Source organism: Phalaenopsis equestris, unplaced genomic scaffold (genome assembly GCF_001263595.1).
Source record: "Phalaenopsis equestris unplaced genomic scaffold, ASM126359v1 Scaffold000002, whole genome shotgun sequence".
NCBI classification, from domain to species: Eukaryota; Viridiplantae; Streptophyta; class Magnoliopsida; order Asparagales; family Orchidaceae; genus Phalaenopsis; species Phalaenopsis equestris.
In genome coordinates, this window is record NW_018164444.1 from 56,964,223 (window position 1) to 56,991,917 (window position 27,695).

General features: G+C 36.3%; 1 protein-coding gene across 1 annotated transcript in view; it reads left to right on the plus strand.

Annotated features, from left to right (window-relative positions):
- LOC110018100 (protein tas) overlaps positions 1-27,695 on the plus strand; it is a 57,590-nt gene that overhangs the window by 18,930 nt on the left and 10,965 nt on the right. The window contains exon 4 of the mRNA XM_020715340.1: positions 25,671-25,831. Within this exon, the coding sequence (XP_020570999.1) occupies positions 25,671-25,831 (161 nt within the window). The remainder of the gene's footprint in view (positions 1-25,670; positions 25,832-27,695) is intronic.

Below are 27,695 nucleotides of genomic sequence, written 5' to 3' on the forward strand. Positions count from 1 at the left end.
ACAAGCGCAGGAGCGCCGAAACAGATAACAACGGGCGCAGACGACGCGATATCGAGCAGCGCCGAAATAGACGGAGACAACGAAGCAATATCGAGCAGCGCCGAAACAGACGGAGACGACGAAGCTCGAGCAGGTGTAGCGATATCGAGGGACGACGACGCGCGCAATGGGGCAGCGACGTCGACGCCGACGAAGACGCAGACGGAAACCCTCAAGAAGCTCAATGGAGGGCAGCGACGCCGACGAAGACGCGCAATGGAGGGCAGCGACGCCATTGGAAAGCCATTGGAAAGCGACGCCATTGGAAACCCTAGCGGAGCTCTCGAGCTTAGCCGACATCTCGATTATCTGCCACAACCCTCCGGCTTTCTGGCCTAAAAGTCTCTTCGCCCACCTTTGCATATATATATATATATATATATATCTGCTAGGGGTTTCGGTGGCGATTCCCGATGGTGAATCCCTCGGCTTCTTCATTTCTCTTCGGTGTATCCCACGACGACGTTCACGTAGCTACAACTCTAGTATCTCCTGTTGAAGTCGATCCCCCCCTGTCGTCTCCGTCGTCGACGAGGATCGCTCTTGCCGTCGTCATTTGATTCCATTGACAACGACGCTATTTCCAGCAATCATCTCCCATAGCCGATGACCTTTCTTCTTGCGGCCGTCTCCTCGCCCGCTCCAGACGAAGCGTGCTCGTCAAACAGCTCCCGAAGTCTGCTCGTTTCCTTGTGGCCCGTCACACAGTTCTTTTCTGACTGTGACCATCTTGTGAGGAAGATGACTTCTACGCTCCGTTCCTATGCAAATGCCCTTGTCGGAGACTTTCCCATTCCATTCTTGCTTGTGCCCCTATTTCAGTTTCAGAGCCTGGTTTTGGTATCGGTAAGTCTTGCAATGTTCTACATCTTTCCACGAGGCTCTTGAAGGTGGTGGTGATCACACTTATTAAAAAGCTTGAAAAAAAAATGGGAAGCCTGCTCTTATTCTCACTGAGGATGAAACCAGTACTCTCGCGTTCTCTTGGCGTTTTGCTCTAGTGGGGAAATTCCTTTATGGTTATCCAAAACTGGAGATCATTCAGAAAGAATTTGATGCTATGAAACTATTGAACAGTTGAAATATTGGCCTACTTGACTGTCGACACATTCTTATTCAACTATCTCACGATGACGATTACACTCGCATTTTCTCTCGAAAAGTTATCATGATCGACAGTCGTTTTATGAAAATTCTGAAGTGGACTGTCGATTTTAATCCAAAAGGGGAGTCCCCTATCATTCCTATTTGGATAAAATTTCCAGGGTTAAAATTACATTTTTTCAACATGAAAATCCTCAACTCTTTAGCAACTGCTTACGGCAATCCTTTCAAGGTGGATAGTCCTACGCGGATAGGCCTATGCTTGTCGTCACCAGACCTCTGTGGCTTGTGTTAGTTGAGAGAGATATCACTCAACCAGCTCTGGATGAGATATAGATTGACACTATTCACAACGAGTATTGACAAAAGGTTGAAATAGAACCACACTCTCCTTAGCTTCATTGTAGTATGTTTTGCCACATATCTACTATTTGCTATCGCTTGCGTCCTCATATAAGGCCGAATATCGCTAAAGATCAGCCACCTACCATCCTTCCTGAGAAGGTGCAATCAAATCCTTTTTCCAATATCGCAATTCCAGATGAAGAACACCATACTACAGGTACAGATCCAAATGTGCTGATATCACTTACTGTTATTGAGTACAGATCCAAATGTGCTGATATCACTTATTGTTATTGAAGAAGACCCACTAATATGCCAAGACACACGAGATTGCTTCTTCGATCCGATAAAAGATCAGCTGGTACAACAAGTAGCTGTTTTTAATGTTCAATAACCCCCACATATCCTACACACTTCAGACCATTCCGCTGATCAGGTGAGCCAATCTTCGGATGAGGAATGACAGGTCTACATGAGGAGGAAGAATAAGAATGGAGGACGACTCGAGCTAGGGAATCTATTGGATGATACGGAATGATACATTGGTTACTACTGGCAATGACACTCATCTGACCAATTTATTAGCTGGCTCCTTCTCTAGAACTAGAGACAGATGCAAGGCAAAATTGGGTAGCTCTCCAACTACTTGATACTCCTATTTTGACATTTTTTGGTTTTTTATTTATATCTCTTATGTATTTTGTTGTATTTTCTCTTTTTTGGAACCATTTGATATGGTGTTTTTTGTGTGGGCAGGGTGCTATGTTAGAGACCTCCCACAAAATCTATCTGTACCCTACTTTTTATTTAATATAATAGCCTTTGAGCTTTCAAATATATATATATATATATATATATTTAGCACCGCATTCCTAGGTCTGCTGGTAGAACATCCGCTTCAATGGTGTAAGTCCCCTTTGGTTTAGGGAATAATTGAAGGATGGAGATACAATTTCGAGATCTAGAAGTGGATCACCTTGAAGGATAAGACATAAAATAATTGAAATTTTAGTTTGATTTATTAATTTTAGATTTAATTTTTTTAAAATTAGAGGAGTAAACTGGTACTCTCGCGTTTTCTTAGCGTTTTGCCCTTGTGGGGAAATTCTCTTATGATCACCCAAAACAAGAGATCATTAACAAGGAGTTTGATGCTATGAAACTATTGGGCAGTTAACTCATTGGCCTACTTGACGGTCGACATATACTTATTCAGCTATCTCACGATGCCGATTACACTCGCATATTCTCTCGAAAAGCTATCAAGATCGACAATCATTTTATGAAAATTCTGAAGTGGACTGCTGATTTTGATCCAAAAACGTAGTCCCCTATCATTCCAGTTTGAATAAAGTTTTCGGGGTTAAAATTACATTCATTAAACATGAAAATCCTTTACTCTTTAGCAACTGCTTAGGGTAAGCCTCTCAAGGTGAACAGTCCTACGTTTGCTCACCAGACCTTCTTTGGCTTGTGTATTAGTTTAGAGAGATATCACTCAACCAACTCCGAATGAGATATGAATTAACACTATTCACAACGGGTATTGGAAAATGTTGAAATAAAACCACATTCTCCTTATTGCTCACATTGTAGTATGTCTGACCACAGTTCTATTATTTGCTATCGTTTGCATCCTTATCTAAGGCCGAATATCGTAAAGATCATCCATCTACCATCCTTGCTGAGAAGGTGCAATCCGATCCTCTTTCCAACATAATGTATTATTTCCTCTACTAGACCCACCGATACGCATCATGAACAAAAAAAGAAAAACTAATGTTATTTATTTTAATGACTGAAAACAGGGGTTGGATATGGAGAACAATACGCTCACATTACTTCTCATTATTTCCTCTCCTCGATCCAACGAGAGCTTCTTCTAAGAACACCTTACTACAGGTACAAATCCAAATGTTTGATACCACTTATCGTTATTGAAGAAATCCCACTTACATGCCAAGACACACGAGAGTGCTCTTTCGACCTGGAAGAAGATCAACTGGTACAACAAGTAGTTGCCTCTAATGTTCAACAACCTACCTATATTCTGCACACTTCAGACCATTCTGCTGGTGAGCCAATCCTCGGATGAGGAATGACAGGTCAGCACGAGGAGGAAGAAGAAGAACAGAGGACGACTCGAGCTAGGGAATCTATTGGATGATACATTAGTTACTACTGGCAATGATACTCATCTGACCAATTTATTAGCTGACTCCTTCTCTAGAACTAGAGGCAGAGGCAAGCCAAAATTGAGTTGCTCTTCAGCTACCTGATACTCCTATTTTGACACTTTTTAGTTTTTAGTTTTTTAGATCTCTTATGTATTGACTGTATTTTCTCTTTTTTGAAACCATTTGATATGGTGGTTTCTGTGGGGCTGAGTGTCATTTTTGGGATCTCCCACAAAATCTAACTTTACCCTACTTTTTATTTAATATATTAGCCTTTGGGCTTTAAAAAAAAAAATCTATATATCAGGTTTGAATTATGACCCATTGTGTTTAGATTTCAATATGCTTAAAGAGGGCATGAAATGTGGAATTTGACCATTAGCAAACAAAGCTCATATGCTCAAGGTGGTCGACCAAAAAAATAAGGACATCTAGGGGCTGTTTGTTCTTTTTTAATTCGTTACTTTTTAGAATTCTCTTATTTTTATGTACTTTTTTGATATTTCGAGTTTGTTAGTTACTCTATAGATTAGTTTTTATTTTGTAATTTGCTTCAAATTTGAAAGAACATTTTAGATTTTTTTTTTATTTTGTGTAAATAAGTATTTATAATATGTATATTTCAAGTTTGGATTCAACCAGATACTAACTCTAACAACAACAACAAGCCTTTATCCATCTATGTGGGGTCGACTACATGAATCCTTTATCTCCATTGTGTGCTATTGAGTGTTATATTTTCATTTAATTCTAGTAAATTAATATCATTTTATATAACTTGCCCAAGGGTTTTTAGTTCTACCTGTTCCTTTCTTAATATAAGTCAAATCTAAAACATCTGCTCTCTTAAATAGATCTTCAGATGGTCAATGTTTAATGTGTCCAACCATATAAGATGACTCTCTCTAATCCTTTCTGCCACAGAAGCTAGACCAACTCTTCTACGAATATATTCGTTTCACATTTTGTCTCTAAGTGTAAAGCCACTAATCCACCTAAGCATTCTCATCGCAACAACACTTAATTTTATGCTTCTCCTTTATTGGCAAACATTCCATCCCATAAAGCATTGCAGTTTTCACCACCATCTTATAAAATTTTCCTTAGTCTTTGCAGTAGTTTTCTATCATACAATAAGCACAATGTATTCTTCCACTTCAACCATCTAACTTGAATTCTACTAATAACATCCCCATCAATATCACCATCACCTTGAACAATAGATTCAATAGATTCAACATATCTAAAACGTTCACTCTTTTTAATGACTTTATCACTCATTGTTACAACGCCACCACTTGATCTACTATAGCTAAAATTACCTTCCATTCATTCAACTTAAGATCCACTCATAAAAGCCCTTAGACTCTAAAATTGACCTCCACAATTCTAGTTTTCCTAAACTCTTTTTGTAGTCTTATCCACAAGAAGGATATCGTTAGTAAAGAACATACACTAAGTTATATCCTCCCGTAATTGTCTAGTAAGAATATCCATAACTAAAGAAAAAAATATGGGTTTAAAGTCGATCCCTGGTATAATCAAATTAAAATTGGAAAATACTTTGTCAACCTCCTTGTGTTCGAACACAAGTAACATCTCTAGCATACATAGTTTTGATGACTTAAATATAAGTCATGCCAACATCTTTCTTTTCTAGAACTCTTTAAAGAACTCTTAGAACTTTATCATAATTTTTTTTCTAAATCAATAAAAATATATAGAGATCTTCCTTACTCTCTTTATGCTTCTCCATCATACCTCTCAATAAATGTATAGCTTCCATGGTAGACTTGCCGACATAAATCCAAATGGATTTTGAGATATATTTCTATCACGTCTTATGTTTTAAATGGCATGATTGTTGGGCGGGGTGTTTTAATTGTTATGGGGCGAGGTGTAAGCCCCACAATATATAAACAAATAAGAAATATAAATATTAAAAAAAAAAAAAAACTATTTATGCATAATAAAAAAAAATTAAAATCTTGCTCTAAAAAATTGCAAACATGAAAAAAAAATCTGTGGTGTGTTGCAGTGTAGGCTGTAGCTACAGTAAACTCACTTTTGCTAGAGTGTAAAATAATAAAAACCGTGAAATATAAACTTCTAACCAAATGAATCAGTCTGAGCCTGCGGGTGAGCGCGGTTGTGAGAAAGAGAAGGAACTATGGTTGAGGACTCGAGCGTGATCTACCTACCTGCCAGAGAGGAAGCCGAGGGAGGGGGGGGGGGCACCTCTGCAGGAAGAAGCCGGGAAGAAGCCGGGAGGGACGAAGCCGAAACTTGACGGTGGGATCGTCTGCATGCATGTTGAAGCGAAAAAAGCAAGCGAAGCAGATGCTCCTTCGTGCGAGACGAAGCAGACGACGCAATCGCCTCCTGTGGGAGGGGCGAAGCGAATGACAACAAGTTCTTCTGTGTCTCTGCTTGTGAAGGAGGAAGTAGAGGGTGCGGGAGATCGACTGCGTGGGAAGACCTTGAATCGGTGTGGATTGAGTAAGTTTTATTAATAGATGGGGTGTATGTCCCATGAGACCCAAATTGCTTTCCGGGCGCTCCCGGGCTTATGCCCCATGAGCTTAACGCCCCCTCTCACGAGCTTGGGGCGAATAGGCTTACGCTTTGCTCTGGGGAGCGCCCCATGAATGCCTTTTAACACATTGATCACATCTTAATCTATGTTTAATTACTCTCTATCAAAATTTTAATGTATGACACATTATATAATTTGCACACTCTTGTGCATTCTCTTTATTATTAAAAATATAGATAAAACTATTCTTCCTTCACTCCTCAAACACTTTATAGTTTTTAAAATAATATTAAAAAATTTAGTAAGTAAAAAAAACCTGAAATATCTTAAACATTTTTACACTTCTATTGGGATATTATCAGGTCCGTGGATTTTTTGCTCTTTACTTTTTTAAAGTTTTCTCAACTTTTGTTTTACTAGTGCGACAGTAAAATTTAAATTTTTTTTATTATTAACAATATTAATATCACTAAAGTTGATCGTATTTTCAAAATTTTTCATTAGCAATTTATCAAAATATCTCACTCTTTTACATTGAACATCCTCATTTATGAAAAGAACTTTCTGATTTTCTTCTTTAATATATTTACACTAAACCTTTACTTTTATTTTCTTTATTTTGCTAATATATACATATATCTTTCACCTTATTTAGTATCTAATTTATTTTAATGATTAATAAAAATAAAATACTAAGCATCACAAATTATTTCGAGACTCCTTACGAGCTATTTTTTATTTTTCTCAATTCTTTAAGCTTTTACATTTAAATCAATTTTTTTAATAAAACTTTTTACATTTTATCTTATTTTGCGCATTGTTATTCTATCGCCAACTGTTTTTATTTATAATAACTTCTTCTTTTGATTCTCCAAGTATGTCTTTTGCAACTTGTTTAATAAGGTTCGCTATTTTATCCTACATAGCATTAAATTCTTCATGACCATCCCAAATCTTAAGATCTTGAAGTTTGCTCATAAAAATAATTTTTTTTTACTTCTTTTAAGTGCTCTTATCTAATTTTATTTTATGATAGTATTTCGTAGTATTTTTTTATCGTCCAACCTTTCATCTTAAAATTCAAAATCAATAATCAATGTTGAATTCTTAAATTTTCACTTGGAATGATCTTACAACCTTTATACTCTTGATGAACTTTTTTTCATAAGAAAATAATCTATTTGTGCTTTATTATATATTTTCTTATGATTGATAATATGTTCATCTCTTTTCTTGAATAAAATATTAGCAATAACAAATTCATAAGCTAATATAAAATTTAATATGACTACTTTCTTCATTAGTCTCTCTAAAATAATAATCATCATGAATATTTTTAAATCTTCTAAAACTCTACCAGCATGTTCATTTAAACCTACTTAAATCAAGTGCTATAAATTATTTGTATTAATTCTTTTAGGCATTCTTTTTTTTTGGGCATAAATCTAAACCTACTTGAATCAAGTATTATAACTCCAATGCCCAAAAATTCCTCTCTTCCAACTCTTATTGCCTTATGTGCACGTTTTTGGCTCCAGTTCCAACATAGATTTCCAACGAACAGTCTTTACTCTCTTAGTTTCTTATAATTTGATAGAAATAGTTGCAGGCTATTGAAATATTATGAAAGAATTCAAGCATCTAACGAGTGTGTACATTTTATGTTATTATGTGGAGCCTGATTGTATTAATCAATTGGATACTCCAAGACCTCATTTTCACCGATCAAGCTTGATAGTGAGTTTGCCGGGTGGCATGAGGGGTGGCCTTGCCTTTGTATTGCGTTACGAAAATTTATTTTTCCTACACCCAGCATTAGACCAGTAGCACCCAATATCGATCCAGCAACGCCCTATTGCTTGGAAGATAGTGCTCCAGTGCCCAGTCCAGATTTCAGAACATGAGAGCATGACACTATAGAGTTTGAATGCAGGATCACAACGCCAGTTAGAGCACAATAGTGCCATTATTGCGACACCCCGATGTCAATTGCTTAATTTAAGCCAGTGTCTATAAAGTTTCAATTTCTCCGATTTGAATGTATGTGATTTTGATTTCTCTTGAACAAAGGAGAGGAGAGGAGCATTTTGAAGTATTTCAAAATTTAGTGAGGCTCGAGTGTAGTGTAATTTATACAATTCTTTTCATTTTCTTCATATTGCATTTCTTTATGTGGTCTAGTTCTGTGATTTTTTCCCGTTCACGTGTTTTTCTATGTTAAATCTTGTGTTCTGTGTTTTTTGTGTTTTTTGCATCTCTCCCAGCAAGTGGTATTAGAGTGGGTTTCTAAAGTTCTTTGATTCGAGTGAGAGCAATGATCGATAAAACAAGCTACAAGATTAAGTTCAATGATTCAAATATTTTTTTCTGTAAAATACAAATTAAATATTTTTTATATCAAAAGAAACTATAATTGGCATAAGATGAAATCATCAAGAAGTCGGGATCGATGACTTTGGAAGAATGTGAAATTTTTGAGTGAACAACCATAGGTTTGATTCTACTTTCACTTTCTTCGTCTGTTGCTCTCAATATTGTGAATAAGAAGATTATTGTTGATCTGATGCCTGCACTAACAAGAATGTATGAGAAGCCTTCAACTTCAAACAAAGTTTTTTTGTGAATAGATTATTATTCAATATGAAGATGATGGATACTAATTCTGTGGCTGAATACTTGAATAAATTTAACACTATGACAAATCAGTTGTATTTCATTGGCTTTAAGTTTGATGACAAGATTAGGGAATTGTTACTCTTAACTTCATTTTCAGATAATTGGGATAAACTTATTACTGTGGTTACTAATTCATCAGCAAGCATAAAATTAAACTTTGATGATATTGTGGGGTTAGTGTTAATTGAAGAAGTTTGCAAATAGTTGAGCAGTTAAACTTCAAATTCTGCTTCGAATATTAAATAACAAGGAATGAATCTTGATAGAAACACAAATAAGGAAAGATCCAAGTCTGGGAGAGGAAAATGTAGGTCAGGAATTGAAAAAGGTAGAGGTGAATGCTGAAACTGTGGGAAAATATCACTTCAAGAAAGATTTCAAAGCTCTCAAGAAGGTTGGTGGTGGTTCAAAAAAGGTTTGTGTTGGAGGCCTAGATAAATTTTTTTTACAAATATCTTCACAAATAATATCCAAGATGACTTATTTTTTTCTTAGATATTATTGAATCATGAATTGTAGATTTAGCACTTCTTTTCATGCTAGCCCTAATAAAGAGGTGTTAATAAGAAATGCAATATTATTGAAAATGGTGATGTCGATTTCATGCTGTCAAATGGATCAGTCTGCAAACTAAATGAAGTTGAATATTTTTTATGTTTGAAGAGAAATCTAATTTTTGTGAGTCGGCTTGAAACATCTGGGTTTGTGATTACATTCACAAGTGATTTGTGGAAGGTGACTAAAGGTGCAATGATGATGACTCAAGACAACATTAAAGACATCTTTTATCTGATCAATGAGATGTCTGAATTTATTAGAGTCGTTGGAACAAAGATTGATGCAGGTCTCTACACTGCAGGCCTGGTCATATGAGTGAGAAAGGTATGAAGTTTCTCATTTTTTAAAATAAATTTCATATTATATAGTCTACATATTTAGATTTTTGTGGAGATTGTGTTTATGGAAAGGAATTGAATGTTAATTTTTTTAAAAGTGGGTCTATGTTAAAAGTCTAAAAAACTGTAGTTAGTACATATTGATGTTTAGGGGCCTACTCTAGCCCAGTCTATTGGAGGTTCTCTATATTTATCACTTTCATTGATGATAATATTAGGAAGGTATAAGTGCACTTAAAATATTATTTTAATGTACTTGATGTGCTTAATAAATGAAAAATCATGATTGAGAATGAGACAGATTTGAGATTGAAGTATCTCAGATCAGATAATTATGACAAGTATTGTGATTAGAAGTTTAGAAGCTATTATGCTTCAAAAGGAATCAGACATGAGTTCACCGCTTGAAGAATACCCCAATAAAATGGTGTTGTTGAGTGCGTGAATAGAACTATCACAGAGTGTGACGAGAATATGAGGTTCATGCAGGCTTGCCAAAGCAGATTTGGGTAGAGGAAATAAACATTATAGTTTATTTGATCAATTGTGGTCCATCAATACCTTTGAATGAAGACTTACTTGAAATACTGTGGAGTGGTAAAAATGTAAATCTGTCCCTTGAATGTATTTTGTTGTTTATCATATATTTATATTGACGCGGGATCCAAAACTAAGCTTGATTTAAAATCTGTAAATTACACTTTTATTGGATATGACTTGGGTGCAGTGACATCATATTGAAATAAAGATGTACAAGGACAGAAATGGAAAGTAAGATTGTCCATCAGTATTTTTGAAGACTCCTTCAAATATATTGAAATAAAAGAAACTAGTGATTAAGAAAAAAAATGTGTTAAATCTGATGAAGCACATAAAGTTCTTCAGACCTACTATTGAAGTCAAGAGGTCCAACATAATCTCATGACCAGCACAGATGTATTCTTCTTTAATGTATTGTCTATTGTTGACTGATTGTGATGAATCAGTGTGTTATGATGATGCTATTGAAGTTGACGAATAGAGTATTAATGTTAGCTTCATTGTATTATCTATTGTTGATTGATTGGATAAACCAGAGTGCTATGATGAGGCTATTTAAATTCGTGGCTCAAAGGAGTGTGAGTTTGTCATGGATAATGAGATACAATCACTAATGTCAAATTAGACATGAGAATTGACAGAACTACCAGATGACAAAAAGACATTATACAAGTATGTTTACTGGCTGAAAGAAGAGTCAGATTGTAGCGAGCGCTACTGACACGGGGCTTATAGGGGACCAGATGGGCGCAGTTCCAGCCCACCTAGACCAGCCAGTTCCAACCCACCGCCACCTCATTCCTCCGTTTTCCTTTCCTTTTTCTTCTTCTTTTGTTTCCTTATTCCTCTTTCTATTTTCCCTCCTAGGCCTTTTCCTAATTTAAATCCTTTCTTAAAAGCCTATATTTTGATTTTATTCTCCTTCCTTAATTCAAACATTTTCTAAAATTTGAGAACTTGATTAGATTTTTATTCTCCTTTCTTGGTTTAAATGTTTCCTAAATTGGGTCAAGTTTTTTATAAATAAGAATTGATGTGTCTTGAGTTAGAGGTCTTGATTTTGAAATCTGAATTCAGTTTTATCTTGGTGGTTTCCCTCTTAAGGGTTGTAACCCTGTCCGAGATTTGTTTATCTTCTTCGTTCGGATTACTACCCGCAGTCTTGCAGCTCGTCGAAGTCCAGCCCTTCCAGCAATCCAACCGCCGGCAGCTTCCCTGCCTCCCTTCTACTCTTCTAGAGCGCTGCCACTCCTTCTGTAGCCTCTCTGCAGGTTACCGCTCTCTCTGCTACCTTCCAGACCACTGCTAATCTATCTGCAGCCTCCTTGCAGGTTGCCGCACCTCCTGCTCCTCTCCCAGAGTGTCGCCAGCCCATGTAGTCCCTCTGCAGATTGTCACCGCCCCTGCTGCTCTCCCTCAGATTGCCAACTGTTCCCCTGCAGCTTCCCTACAGGCCGTGACAGCACTTGCCGCCTCTCTCATAGCAGACCGCAACCCCCTCTCCGGCGTCCAATAGGTATCAGCCATCCTTAGGTCACCCCAGCGCCTCCAGCCACCACAGTCTCTTCTCCTGCAACCCACTGCCTATGCTCCTCAGCTTCGGCCGCCACTCTTGCCTTCGTTCCTCGGCTTCGGCGGCCACTCTTGCCTCCACTCCTCTGCTTCGGCCACCATCCTTGTCGCTTCTGGATTCCAACCTTTGACGATGTTTTCTCGCTTTATTCAGCTATGGTTCAACGCCTCAACGAGTGCTGACTTGCTGTCCTGCTCCTCCTTAGTCTGTCGACATCGCTTCGGCCTTCAGTGCGACCACCGCTCCAGCCCCATCTCTCCGGTCTTCCTCCTCATCGAGCTTGTTTTGTCTTTGTTTGCTGGGTATTTTTTGTAATGCTTTGTTTTATATGTAGTCTTTTTCTTTCTTGAGTCATTGTTGTAACCATCTTTTTAACTAATTAATAAAGTCGTGTCTTGCGTCGTGATTTAGATTAACTCCTGTATCATTTGATTTTAGAGCTAGCCCAACCCTAGTCCTATCAAAGTGTTCCCTAGCTTTCGCACCCCTACCCAAGCCAAAAAAAATTTTCCCTTATTTTCCTTCTTTTCTTTCTTTTTCCCGATTTCATCTTTCTATTCGTCAATTCGTTTTGCCCCTCCCTTTTCCCAACCTCCTTGTCTCCTCATCCAAACTATTAGCTATGCCCCCTAGATAAATGTAGCGGACCCCACCTGGGATGCGATAGAACGTGAAATCCATCGAGTGCAATAACGATTGACAAAACTCGATGAAGGGACCCAAGGAGAAGTCACCCTTGATCGTGACCTAGAGAGTCGACAAGAAGACAGGGACGACGATCTAAATCCATTCCACAATGAAGATAACTGTAATAACCAATTATTGAGAAATTTCTTAAATTTTGACAACTTAAAATTTACCTCAATTTTTGCACCCATCATATTTTAATCGAGTTAATTTTATAAAATTTTATGCGTTAAATCGAGCAATTTGATATAAATCACTATATATTAATTATGAATAAATTGAGATATATAATTGAAGTTATAATTTATTAAATTAATTAAAGTTAATTAATTCCTAATCCACATTAATCCCACAGCTTCACTGTAGCCAACCGACTGTTCATTGTCTTTTATTTTTTCATTTGTCAAATAGGGCAGACGCGAGCTTTGAAAATTCCTCCCCCATATTTTCCTCTCCCGAACTCTCCTCTACCTGTTTGGTTCACACACGACAATAGCAGAAGGGGCCGCGACCCTTGCTATATTATAAGGGCGAGGGTAGCTGCGGGCTGCAGGCGAATCAAGCGGCATCTGGGTTGGTGTAGCTCACTATCCAGGATTCCGGGGTGACATCTAAGGGTAAGAATTCCTCTCTCTTGCCATTCTAAGCTTTCATTTCCATACTCACTCTTTGGTTTTGACTTTTGCCTCATTTTTCTCGTTTTTCTTGTATTTTTCATTTCCGGTAATCGTAGGAGGCGCCGATCGAGCTGAAAGTATCAAATGTGGTTTGCGAGCTCCGTAACGTATTCTGTCACGAATTCAATGAAGGATTGAGGAGTTTGAGAAGATATGAAGTGAGAAGAGGATTTGGCCACTTTGGAGAAGAGTTGGTTGCCGAGAAGGCTCTTTAAGGTATGTTTTAGAGGTTAAATTACTATATGAGCGAAAGATATCTTTAAATCTTAAGTAATTGCGAATTTTAGGTTATTTGTCCGGGGCAACAGGTTTGAGGTGACAGTGTGGAAATTCATTATAAAGCGATGGTGTAACTTTTAGGTTAATTAATAATAAGTTAGAAAAATTAATTTGATTAACAGAAATTACTCGAGTCTTAAATTTTAATATTATGTCTTACATGTTATCAATCTCAACTTAAAAGTCACCACAACCTCCTGCTAACTGTCGAAGATTAAGAGTTTAACGTGACAATTGGGGTGAGTAATTGCATTTTTAAATTTTAATAATATTTTTTTTATTTTAGATTGTATGTTTGACTTCATATATGACCTAGTTTAAGCAGATTCTTCATATTGATAAGACAGATATGCATGATAAGCATAATAGGAAAAGTTGTGTATGCATGAAAAATACATATGAGATAAATGATATTTAGATAGACATTATAGGTAAGATAAACATGTAAGAAATATATACATGATATAAAAAAAGTTATGCCTATTAGATAATTGTACAGTGCATGTTAGTAGATGCATAAAAATGTCTCAGAATAATTTATGCATGAAAAATGAAATAATTGATATGTAAATGCTTGCATGTGCATGTTCAGAGGAGTATTTCACCCTTTAATGGTACAGACAGTGGATTCTAATGTACCCGCACGCGTAGAGTTTTTCTATCACGCGTAGAGTTTTTCTATCACTTAAGACAATTGTGATTGTTAAATCACTAACTGCTGTGCTGACGAGATAATATTTGTCAGGGGCGAGTATGTTAGATCTTACCTCCCCGGACAATTATAATGTTTACATTATTAACCGCTGTGCTAACGAGATAATATTGGTCAGGGGTAGGTAAGGGTTTTTCCACCTTAGACAATTGTGATGAGCAGATCGCTAACTACTGTGTCGATAGGAGCCGACGGGGCAATATCGGCCAAGAGTGTGTTAAGTTTGTTGACGATGATTCTCACAGAGACATGTATATGTAAAATATAGAGTAAACGTAAAGTTAAGATAAATGCCTATAGAATATTAGTGTTTGTTCATTTAGAAAATGTCATTGATACATGTATTAGCATATATCAGATTGCTTATAAACATATATCAGATTGCTTATAAATATTTATCAGATTGTTTATAAACATACGTCAAATTGCTTAAAAATAAATATAAAAGACTCATATTATACGATTTCTTATAGGCACGCAAATAATATACTTTTTTCATTGTTTTGCTGTAGTTTAATAGTGTGATTACTCGTGTGTTATCTTTAGATAACTCATTATGCTGCTTTCATATTATTTCTAGGTTTAAACATTTGAACAAGATAAATAAAAGATGAACAAATGTATACAGAAGACGAGAACAACAACAAGAAATGTATAATTCTTATTTGTTAATTTTAATTATTTTTTTAGTGGTTCTTTCATATATTATTTGAATATCAAATTGTTAGTAATATAATAAGAATAATAGAGAATTGATTTCGACCGTCCGACTGTCCATTCCCGTCTTGGTTAACTCCAAGTCTTAGGTCTGGTCATGACAATACAACAACAACAACCAAGCCTTAATCCCACTACATGGGGTCGGTTACATGAATCAATTTTCTCCATTGCGTCCTATTTAGTGTCATATTTTTATTTAGTTTTAATAAATTAAGATAAATAATCAAAATGATTCATGTCATGATTTTTTCGATAAGTTTTACTCTAGTTGTCGATTTTCTAACACAACCTTCCACTTTTCACATCGGGGCCGTGACAATAACAACGACAAAAATACCGTCCACGTTGTTTTAACATGCAATACTGGAGGCGACCATGAGAAGAACCTGGAGGCCACCGCGACTTAGATCTTTCTGAATTTGATGGAGTTATGGATCTGGACGAATTCCTTCACTTGTTGTAAGTCGTCGAACGAACTTTCGAATATAAGGAAATACCTGTAGATAAGTGGGTCAAACTAGCAGCTATTAAACTGAAAAAGCATGCCTCGTTATGGTGGGACAACCTACAACAATAACAAACAAGAGACGTTAGTAACAAAATCACTAAGTGAGGCAAAATGAAGAAAGCCTTACTACGGAAATACCTGCTCCACACTATCGCCAACATATGTTCCTGCAGCTCCACAACTTACAAAAGAGAGTGATGTCGGTAGAGGAATTCACATCCAAATTTGATCATTTATAAGTAAAGTTCGACTTGCTCAAACAAGTTTATCCCCTCACACTTGTTTGGAAAAGTTAAGGAAAAAATAGGTGATTTCGAAAAAAACAAATTTATGCCAAGAAGTCTATGTGAGGTATGTTTTGGGCGAATAAATTATGTTTTGGATTAATGCATGTTATGAGCCACAATTTAAGAAATCTTATATTGCCTGTGAAACCCAAGCTTATTATACGAGATGACAAGCTCGAGATGAGCGTGTGGGCACTCGTCGTAGGGTTGCTCCGTCAAGTTGGACGAAATAATCTTTTGTTAATTTAAGAAAAATAATATTTTATAGGTTTTTAAATGATTTCTCGTTTAACACATGCATTTAGAAATTATTGCATACTGTAGATGAATACCTGCTTGAAATGTATGAATGCATGTTGACTTCTTTTACTATACATGTGATGCTATCATCATGCTATGATACATATGACTATGCTTATGATATTAATTTTGTACAGGTATTCATTTTGTTATGCTTCATGCCTATGATACATGTAATGCCTGATGAATGTTTGACGCAGAATTGATGATTTAAATGTTACAAGGAATGTTATGAGTAGACTATTTTATGAGTGTTTGTAAATACATTACGTAGGAATATAGTATTCCCGACTATTGATATTTATACAGGACAAAACTCTGGAAACCTTCGAGATTAGGTGGTGACAGAACGTTCGAGAATCATGGGTATTAGGGGGTTATTAATAATTGCTATGTTGGGGGAAGTTCAAATTTTATTGACCGGGAGTTCACAGACTTTATAGGGTTTCATAAAATTTGGCTCATAACATGCATAAAGCCAAAACATTTTTGTTATAAGATCGACGCCTCTAACGGCTACCAGAAATGAGAAATACATGAAAAACATGGTAAATGCCAAAACGGATGGGTGAGGAAAGAAATGAAAGTCTAGAATACCGAAGAAGAGCAATTCGTAACTTAAGATTTCACTCCAAAAGCCTAAATTGCAGCCTGCGGCTTTTCTTTGTGTCACTCGACCTGCCTGCTCGCCCTTGCACTGTAGCAAAGGTCGCGCGCTACCGAGCTGCTTGAGAGAGAGAGAGGGGAACCGAGAGAGACAAGGGAAGGAATTTTGAAGCTTTGAAGGCCTTGAATGCCGCTATGACTTCTCAGTCGCTCGGTTCGCACATTCCACTTTTGTACTTTAGAAAGGATCGCAGACCTTTTCTGCTGAATGGAACAGAGATAGGGTTGAGGAGGATATCAGGAGAGGGGAAAGGAAATGCAGCACTTAAGATGTTTCCAAAAGCTCTTAGTCGTTTGATCCCATCGAGCTGCGTAGTTTTATGCAGCTGGAGTCGGCAGGGAACAGTAATGGGAAAATTAGGGAGGGATTAGAAATATGATTAAAGGATTAAGTAGGTTAAATAAACATATAACTTTTGAATTTCATATCACTCAATCCATTCATAATTAATATGTAGTGCTTTATATGAAATTGATTGATCTCATGCATAGAATTTTATAAAATTATTCTGATAGATTTCCGGAGGATGCGAATTTTGGGGTACTTTTAAAATTTTCCAAATTATTTACCTGATTTCTAAAATTTGGTTGTTATAGCTCTCTCATCCTTACAAAAAATTTCGTTCTTTAAATTTCTAACTTAAAGAGAGAGAGATATTTCTTTCTCATTTCTTGTTCCTTCCCACATAGCTTCTTTTTTTGGTCCGTGCTTCTACTTTATTTTGACAAAAGGAATATGTCTATTCCTCATTTTCTTAATATCTGTTTCTAAAATCTTCTCAGGCTCTTCAATGTAATTTAGATTTTTTTGTACGTCAATTTCTCCATATGAAGTCCTCTTTTCTGAATTTGAAACCCATTTTCTCATTATTGAAATGTGAAATACAGTACGAATGTCTGATAGCAGGTAATGCTAATCTATAGGCAACTAGACCGATCCTTTCTAAAATTTCAAAAAACCAATGTACTTAGGACAAGCTTGCTTCCTTGATCAAATCTAGTTGTACATTTCATTGGCCAAACTTTCAAAAATACGAATCTCCAAAATCAAATTTGATTGCTTTGTGCTTTGGGTCGTTGTATATCTGTTGTCGATCCTAAGCAGCTTTTAGTCTATCTCTTATTAATCTAATTTTCTATGCAGCTTCGTCAACTAATTTGGGACCTATCATCTCAACATAACTCAATGGAGTTCTATACTTTATGTCATACAGTGCTTCATAAGGAGGTATTTTGTTACTGGACTGATAGTTATTGTTATAGGTGAACTCGATCATTGGAATGTGATCTTCCCAACTGCCTCCATAGTTGAGAGCACAAAGCCTTAATAGATATTCTAATACTTGAATTCTTCTTTCTGATTGTTCGACAGTTTGTGGATGCAACTTTGTATCCAAACCTTACTGAATGTTTTTACACAACCTAGACGTGAATCTTCTATCTTTGTCAGAAATAACAACTTTTGAAATACCGTACAATCTGATAGTTTCTTTCAAACAATTTGATTAAAGTTTCTACTAAATCTCTCTATCTGATTGGCAAAAAGTGGGTTGTCTTTGTTATTCTGTCAATAATAACCCAAATACTATCATGACTCTACCTGGATCGAGGAAATCCCATAACAAAATTCATAACAATTTATTTATATTTTCATTCGGGCATAGGCAATGATTGTAGCAATCCACTGGGTCTCTGATGTTCAGCTTTCACAATCTGACAAGCCTGACATTGAGATACATATTCAAAAACATCTTTCTTCATACCTGACCATCATAATACCGACTTCAAATCTTTATAAATTTTTGTACTGCCTAATTGTATAGCCAAAATGATGAGTTTCATGTAGAATTTTCTATCTCAACTCGAATCGTCAGGTACCCATAACTGTAGCTTGCTTCTAATAACATCATCTTCATCAACATGCATATCACTCATTCATGATTGACATTGCTTCAGGAGTTCCAGATATTCACTATTATCTTTCTGAGCTGCTTTAATTTTATCCATCAAAGTTGGTTGCACTGTCATTTAAATATCCCATATCACATGATCTTCTGATTTCCAGCTGTAAGACGTCAATTTCTTTAATCAGCTCTGGTCTCTGAATAATAATGCAGCTTGCACTACCTATGAATTTACGAATCAATGCATCAGCAATTACATTTTCTTGACCCGAACAATACTGTATGTTCATATCATAGTCTTTGAACAACTCTAACCATCTTTGCTCCCTTAAATTTAGTTCTTTTTATGTAAAAATGTACTTCAGACTCTGATGGTCAGTTAATACTTCGCATTTCACACCATACAGATAATGTCGTTAAATTTTGAGAGCAAACACTACAACAGTTAACTCCAAGTCATTCGTCAGATAATTTTTTTCATGCAGCTTCAATTGTCTGGTTGCATAAGCTATTACTTTTTTATTTTGCATTAAAACACAAATGAAGCCTCTTAATGACACCTCACTTTACTGATGGAAGAGCTAACACTGGAGCAGTGGTTAATTATTTCTTCAACCCTTGAAAACTGTGCTCACATTCTGTAGTCCACTCAAATTGAACATTTTTTTCATCCGCTTGGATAACATAATAACTATCTTTGAAAAATCTTTTACGAACGTTCTGTAATATCTTTTCAAACCAAGAAAAATGCGTGCCTCAGTAACATTTTTTGGAGCATGTCATTTCACAATTGCTTTCACCTTCTTAGGATTGACAGAAATTACATGACCACTGATAATGTGTCTTAAAAATACAATACTTTGCAACCAAAATTCATATTTTAAATTCTTTTTCATATAACTGATTTTGCCTAAACAGTTCCAATACGATCTTCAGATGCTGAGCATGATCATCATCAATACTTGAATATATCATTATTATCAATAAAAATAATAACAAACATATTCATATGTGGCTTGAAGATTCGATTCATTAGTCCCATAAAATTTACAAGAGCATTGGTTAAGCCAAAGGTATAAATAAGAATTCAAAATGACCATACCTGTTCCCAAAAGCTATTTTAGTTATACCTGCTTATTTGACACTAACCTAATGATATTTCAATCTCAGATAAATTTGGAAAAATACAGTAGTATATTTTAATTGATCAAATAAATCTGTAAATCTTGGGAAAATGATACTTGTTTTTTATTATCATCTTGATCAACTCTCTGTAATTAATAAATAACCACATTGATCCATCATTCTTTTCAACGAACAATACTGGAACAACCCAATTCCAGTAACTGACATTTCAATTCATGTAATTCCTTCAGAGTCATCCTATAGGGAGATTTGAATATTGCAGACGTTTTCGTTTGCACATCAATACCAAATTCTACTTCTCGTTCTGGCGTTAGCCTGACAATTCTTCAAGAAATACATCGGAAAATTCTAAAACCATTGGGTTGTTCTTCAATTCCTGTATATCTTTATTCAACACTTCTAATTTGGCTAAAAACACATGTTCACAACCTCACAAATATTTCCCAACTTTTGCCGCACTAAGCAAGAATGATCGTGCATTTTGATCGCATAAGATAGAATTGACTTCACTTGGCGATTTCAATTTCACCAGCCTTTTGCAACATTCAATTTTAGTAAAATGATTTACCAACCAATTTATTCCCAAAATAACGTCAATGATTTGAATCGGTATGACAATCAATTTCGTTGGCAACTTCTAATCATGAACATGGACATGCACTTCACATTTTTTGTTGGCGAAAAACCATATTTCGAGGGCATAATAACACATAAAAAACGAGTAAAATGCATAATATCAATATGTAAACATAGCAACAAACTCATCATAAATAAAAGAATGTCATGCGTCTAAATCGAATAGAACAGTGTTAGGCTGATTTTTAATTAGGATCATGCATGTAACCACTTCTTTAGATTCTTTGGATTCTTGTGGTGTAATTGTAAAGTTTCGGGCTTTTAATGGCTGCTCAATTATGCGTTATGAAATTTCACCATTTGTGTGCATTGAAGGTTTTCCAAAAAACTGAGTTTTGTTAGGCTGATTGCCTTTCAAAAATTTTTTGGGTTGTCCATGTCCCTAAATTGTTTGTAATCCGTTGTCTCTCTTCTTTTCTTGTTGACAGTTCATTTGGATATGCCCGACTGTCCACACTTGTAGCCTTTTCTTATAGCAATTAAGCACTACCCAAAATGTCTTTTTTCACATTTTTCACAAATTGACTTTTCTATCTTAGGCTGCTTCTACTTACCTTCTAATTTAATTTTATTGCTATGGAAGTAGTCTTCCTTACTAAAATTCTTTTGCTTACTTGCCTGAGGTTGCCACTGCTGACTAGAAAAGTTCAACTTAATTTCGATTCTTCTGGCTCTTTCAACTAGCACAGAGAAATCACTGATTTCAAATGGCGCCAAAGCCGACCTCAACTAATCTTTAAGACCATGCAGAAATTTGTGGTATTTTTCTTAATGGGTACTGACATAATAGGGTGCATATCTGAAAAGATAAGTAAATTCTGTCCCATATTGCCTAACTCTTGGACCCGTCAGATGAAGAACTTATCATGCAGTGCTAATCTGGTTGAAGGCAGAATAAACCAATCTTTGAAGGAATTAATAAATTTTCCTATTGAAGCTGTGGAAGAGGTGTCAACTAAAATTTTTATGCCTGCCACCACCTTTTTGTCTCGCCTTCTAGCATAAAAATAGCTAGTACCACTTTTCTATTTTTCGGACAAATCATACCATCGGGAGTTTTTCCGTTCTTCAAATGTCAATCTTCAGCAACTGTAAGGTCACTTTTACCCTTGAATTCTGGTGGCTTGAAGGATTGAAATATCTTCAAGTGTCGATCCACTTTTGCCCTAGTTTCAAATTTGGGCCCTATATTGGTGGAGGATTTTTCGATAGCAGTCATTTTTTTCAACCACTTGTAATATCAATTGAACGATGTCCTGTAGCATAGTAGTTTTGGTGTCTTCATTCGTTTTATTCTAATTTGCATTTCTATTCAAAACATTTTTCAGATCTTACTTCTTGCTCTACACTTGACCTATGAGACTGACCCTCAGTACCTTTTGATTCATCTCTAGGCATGTTCATCTGTATTGGCACAGTTTATTATTTAAATGTAAGTTATCATGTAATATTGTGTTGTGCATGCATGATACCATAAGTCGTATGGGATACCCACCCCAGATTCATTCTGTAGCTCTGTATAAATTAATTCGTATTTTATCTCTTTCGTACTTTTTTATATTCAACATTCTTCCATTGTTCTCTTCATCAAATAACTATGATTGATACCACTTGCAGGTCATAACGAGTGTTGGTGATAATTGAGTCTGGACGAATTTTCCGCCTCTGTCGCTCCTTAGTCACCCTTGAAGGGAGACCAGTTCCAGTGTGACGGTAGGATTGTTAAGGTCCATGTTAGCGGAAGCATAAAAAGTGGAAGAGAAGAGAGGAGGCAGAATGAAAATGAGAAGATCAATGGGAACAATGCTTAAATAGCCACATGGCTAGTTTGACTTTGATATGTTTGGGGTTTAGCCTAAAGTCTTATTCTTCTTTTTTTTTAATTACAAATATTGTTTAGTACCCAAAAAAAACTTGAGACCGTCTCTATAAAAAAATTTTTATTCTATTTTTTTTTTATTTTCTAGATTTTAAATTGGATTGTCGAGACTTAGAGTCTGTTTGGGGCAGTTGCAACTTACTAATAAGCTGATGCGCATCAGATGTTGAGGATAAGTTGACTGACTGTTTGTTTATTGTTGTTTAAAAATAACTGCACAACTATTTCTGAACAAATGATCATTCTGCCTTTATGTAGGAATATTGTTTGCAACAAAACTGTCATAACAGTACATTTGATACTTTAGAAGCAAAAATTCACTTCATAACAGTGCAAAAAAAATATATGTCTCACTTAACAGTGAGTATCATCATTACTATAATAAAAAAAAGACTATTAAAATAACATTTAATAGTATGATAATATTATTTTTAAAATGGAGACGGTGTATGTTACGATCCAGACCGTCCTCCAAGGATACTATCAATTCTCGATCACTCTCAGTGGTGGAATCTACCAGTCTGTCTGCCCACCGGAAGAAGTCACGCTTCTCCATAGTTCTCCGCGGGCATCTGTATGACTGTCTCCCATAGCTTTGTGGCTGATATGACGTTAACAAGAAATTTTGAAGTCTACAGTGGCACAACAATTCTCGGGAGGTACAAAAAATCTTTGATTTTATCTTTCCTGAATGTTTTATAAGACAATCCATTAGTCATAACAGAAGTGAAAATTTTCTTCTAAAATAATTAATTATGTGTGAGGTCTCAGAGAACTCAGTATACCAACAATGAATCTGTCACTACAAGACGACAACAGCCTTGTTAAAAAAGTGTGTTTGGTTGCCTTTAACCCACATAATACCAAGCTCGCATGTGTCACATATGCATTTCACTAAAAAAAGTTCATCCAGAAGAACCTCAAAAATCATATCGTCAAAAAAAATGGAGGAATTTAGTTACTTCAATAGGATTTCACATTTAACACTAACCAATGCCGACAATCAGGTCATCCAGAAGAACCCATGAGGTCTAGCATCTCATCATAGAACTCTCAAACCCACCATAAGACCACAACTCCACACACAACCACAAGCACCACGACCACTTTCACACAGAGCCAGACCGCCACGCACAACCACAGCTCACACATGAGCCAACACAACCAGACAATCACAACACAAACACAACGACAACCACCACTGCACAACCCTAGCCACACCTCCACACACAACTGCAGGCTCTACACACAACCACAGACACCACAAGCACCTCCACACAGAGCCAAACCTCCACACACAACCACAAGCCACACATGAGCCAAACCTCGACACACAACAACAACCCACACATGAGCCAACAAAACCAGACACCCATAACCCACAACCACAGCCACCACAACACCACCCCAGCCACCCCTCCACACACAACCACAACCACCTCCACACAACCACAAGCACCACAACCACCTCCACACACAACCACAAGCACCGCAACCACCTCCAACCACAATCAATTGTAATACTATTTTTTAAATACCTCTTCCTTTATCCTTGGAGCCTATCACATTAAAACTTTCCCCATTTACAAGCATATCGCACTATTCAATCCTTTTCAAGAATAAGTTGTATGGAAGGAAACAAATCAAACTTTATCCCATTTACACCCATTTCACAGCACAACCACCACAACCTACAACACAACCACCACAATCCACAGCACAATCACCCAACCCACAGCCACCCAAACACACATCTACACACAAACCATAGCCACCACACCACAAAACACAACTCCACAACCACCACACCACAAAGATCCAACCACACCTGCACACACATCCCACAGCAACCCAACCCAGCACAACCATCACGGCCCACAACACAGTCACGACAACCCACAACACATTCACCACAACCTACAACACATCCACCCAACCACACCTCCACACACCACAACCACCCAACCACACCTCCACACACATCCCACAACCACCACACTACAAGAAAACTCCACAACCACACAACCCACAGCCACTACACCACACACCACAACACGACCACCACAGCCCACAACCCCACAACATAGCCACCCAACCACACCTCCACACACAACTCACAACCACTACACCACAAGACATTACACCACAACCATCTAACTCACAGCCACCACACCGCAACCACTCAGCGTAACCACCTCAACTCACAACACAACCACCACAACCCACACACAACCACTCGACCCACAACCACCACACAACCATCCACAGTACAAGTAGTCCTCACCACAACACAACCACACCACAATCACAACATCCTTCCCAAAATGCAACCACAGTACCACCCAATTTATAGTAAAAGCCATCACCTCATCAGCAATAAAGGAAATCAGACACTAATGCAAAATTGCATGAATTGCAAAAACCTAAATCGCTTAAATTGCAAAATCTAACATCAGTGAACAACTAGACGGAAATCAACAATCGAATAGAGCTCAAAAAACCATCGCAAACTCATAATACCAGAGAATAGTGGTAGAGAATACTATGGGCCGAGGGAGAGCAAAAGAGTCAAGCGCATACGAAGAACAGAGCGTATAGGGAGAGTAAAGAAGCCAAACAGAGACGAAACATAGCTCACGGATCGAAGAGGAGGCGAGCGGGGATCTTACCTCTAGGGTGACGAGAGAGAAGCTCGTTCACGAGAGAGGGGAAGGAGAAGCTCGGTCGTGACAGAGGGAGTAGGTTAGTAAAAGGCGGGCAAAAATAAATACAAACACAGGCTGCAGGGTCGAACCCGTGGCCAACAATATGTCTGAATTTTGTTTAAAACGCCGCCACACCAATTTTTTCAAACGGACAAAAAAAGAGCTTTTTAGGGCCGTACCACGCGAAAAATGCGGCGCAAAACGGTATCTTAATGATATCTCATAAACTTTCATTATTGTGGCGAAGTTTATAATGAATGAAAGAGCAATGCCATGTTTCTTATATATTAGAATTTTATAACTTGGCTTATTACCTATGAAATCTCTTTACTTAGAGCATGGAAAGAGTAATTTTATATGAAGTATGTGAAAAAATTAGTGATAAAATGTTAAGTGTCTTTGTTTGAGAAATTAAGCAGCAAGAAACAAAATGAAAGTTACAAGTATTTTGGCATGAATCTTTGAAGATAGATAGGTTGAGATTTAGAATTAATGTCGAGAAGCTATGATGGTAAAGGAGTGGGATAAATAATCAATAGTTAACATTTGTTAAAGGAGAGTCAAAATTAACAAATAATGCATGTTTTAAGGGCAAGAATTTGTAGGAAGGATCTAGTTAATAAGAAAATAAGGATTCTTTTATTTTAATTTTAATATTGTTTTTTCTTTGATTTATAGGTAATATTAGCTACCAAGGTTTGTGGTTACTCCGAGCAAGCTACTTACATTCGTGATAATGCACAAGTCTTGCGAGTTGATGCTACAAATGTGAAGGAGAGTGTAGAAAAGAGTCTTAAGAGACTGTCCACTGATTACATTGATTTGCTTCAAATACATTGGTATGTTTTCTATTTTTTTCTCCCTTCAACCCTTTATAATTTGAATTGAAGGATAGAATAATACGATCAAACAACCTTAACTTTCTTAAATTATTAACCCATGCAAATCAGGTTACTATTTGAACATGATTTACTCGGGACTTCTATTTATAATCTACTTATTGTATAATTTTTATGTTACATGAACCTTTTTGGTACAACTTCAGTCATGCCATTTTTTGTAAATCCTATTTCATTCCTAACCCTTCTATATCACTTTTAAGATAAAATGCATGCAAGACTTATGGTAAATGAGGTGTGGTAACATTAAAGGGAAAAAAAAACTATAATTAGATTCCTGAGATTGACTAACATAACATATTGCTCTATATTTTAGTTATTCCATTAAAAAATTGTTTGATACCTAGGGTATTCTCTTATCAGAAACTTGTTAGGGTTTCTTGTTAAAGAAAAACGAACAATTCAATAGCTAAACTCTGTCTTGTTGTGATCCATTCTTAAAACCTCCTCTGAATTAACATCAAAATACAGAAGGTACTATAATATGACGGAGGGATATTAATTCTATGGGTACTCCTATCTATTCTTGTACCAAAATTAAGGATTTTCCTGGCTCATATTTGTCCAAAGGTGTCTTGATTTTGATGATTTTTGTAAACTTCTTTGATAGTAAGTTTTATCTTTTATTTTTTTATTTTTTTATTTTTTGGTTATGTATCATTTGAGTTTACTATTTTTGGATGTATAGATTCTTCTTAAATTTTTTAGGGTTTTCTTGACAATTTATCATTTCAACTTTCCTAGACGTATTTGGAAACTTTTGAGCATTTCATGCTTCATGCCACTTATTTGCTTTCATAGAATTGAGGATTCAAATAAACAGTTTTTAGGGTTCGGCATTGGTGGAAGCTTTTCTCATTCCACACATGATTGAGGGGCTATGGGATAATTAAAAATATTGAGGTTGAAAGGTACTCAATATTGGATTTTAAAGATGATGAGTTTGCAAAGAAAAACATTGGTAAAGTTTTCGATGTGCATGAGTTTGTTGTTTGGTAATGTATATTTGTTCGAATTGCAAAACTAATTAATGATATGGATGTGTTCAGGATGCTTGATTTTCATAGTCTACAGGGCTAGCAAGACATTAATATCTACGTTAAATGTGAAGTGGTTGATCAAGCAAAGGGTATGGAGTTTGGTGAATATGTGCTGAAGGAGGATGTGAGTCTAGACCTAGGTCATTCTAAAAGGACTGCTTGCTTGTCATAACCTAGGTTTTGATGGGCATGATAGTGACAACGCACATTATGCTGCGGGCAAGAACATAATTAGTGCATTTGATGGTGAAGATTTGCAATCGAAAAATGAAGATGTTCTGCATACCATAATGAATACTTGAATACAAACTTGGTAATCTTTTTGATGATGAGTTGGTAATCTTGTTGTTGATGAGTTTCTAAATTCAGACATTGACATAAGAGATAATATTTTTGAAGGATAATAATTTATCAAGTAATGAAGGCTTATGAGTTAGAGAAAGGACTGAATGGATGTGGGCTTTGAAAGAGTTTTGTGTGCATATGAAAGAGTTGGATTGTACCATTCCAAAAGATCGAAATGGTTGTAGGCCTTTTTTTCTGCTTAAGTTTCAATGAGAGGTGGATTAATTCAAGTATACATTTGGCTTGCACTTCATTAAGAATGGACTGCACTATCGCAGAAGGTGGAGCGGTTCACTCCGTTCCGTTAACTCAAAAGACAAAAATATGTGTTACTGGATATTCAGAGATTTCCTCTACCCAAAACAAAATTTCAAATATGATTTGTTTTACTTATGAAGGATCTATTTTTCCATGGGCAC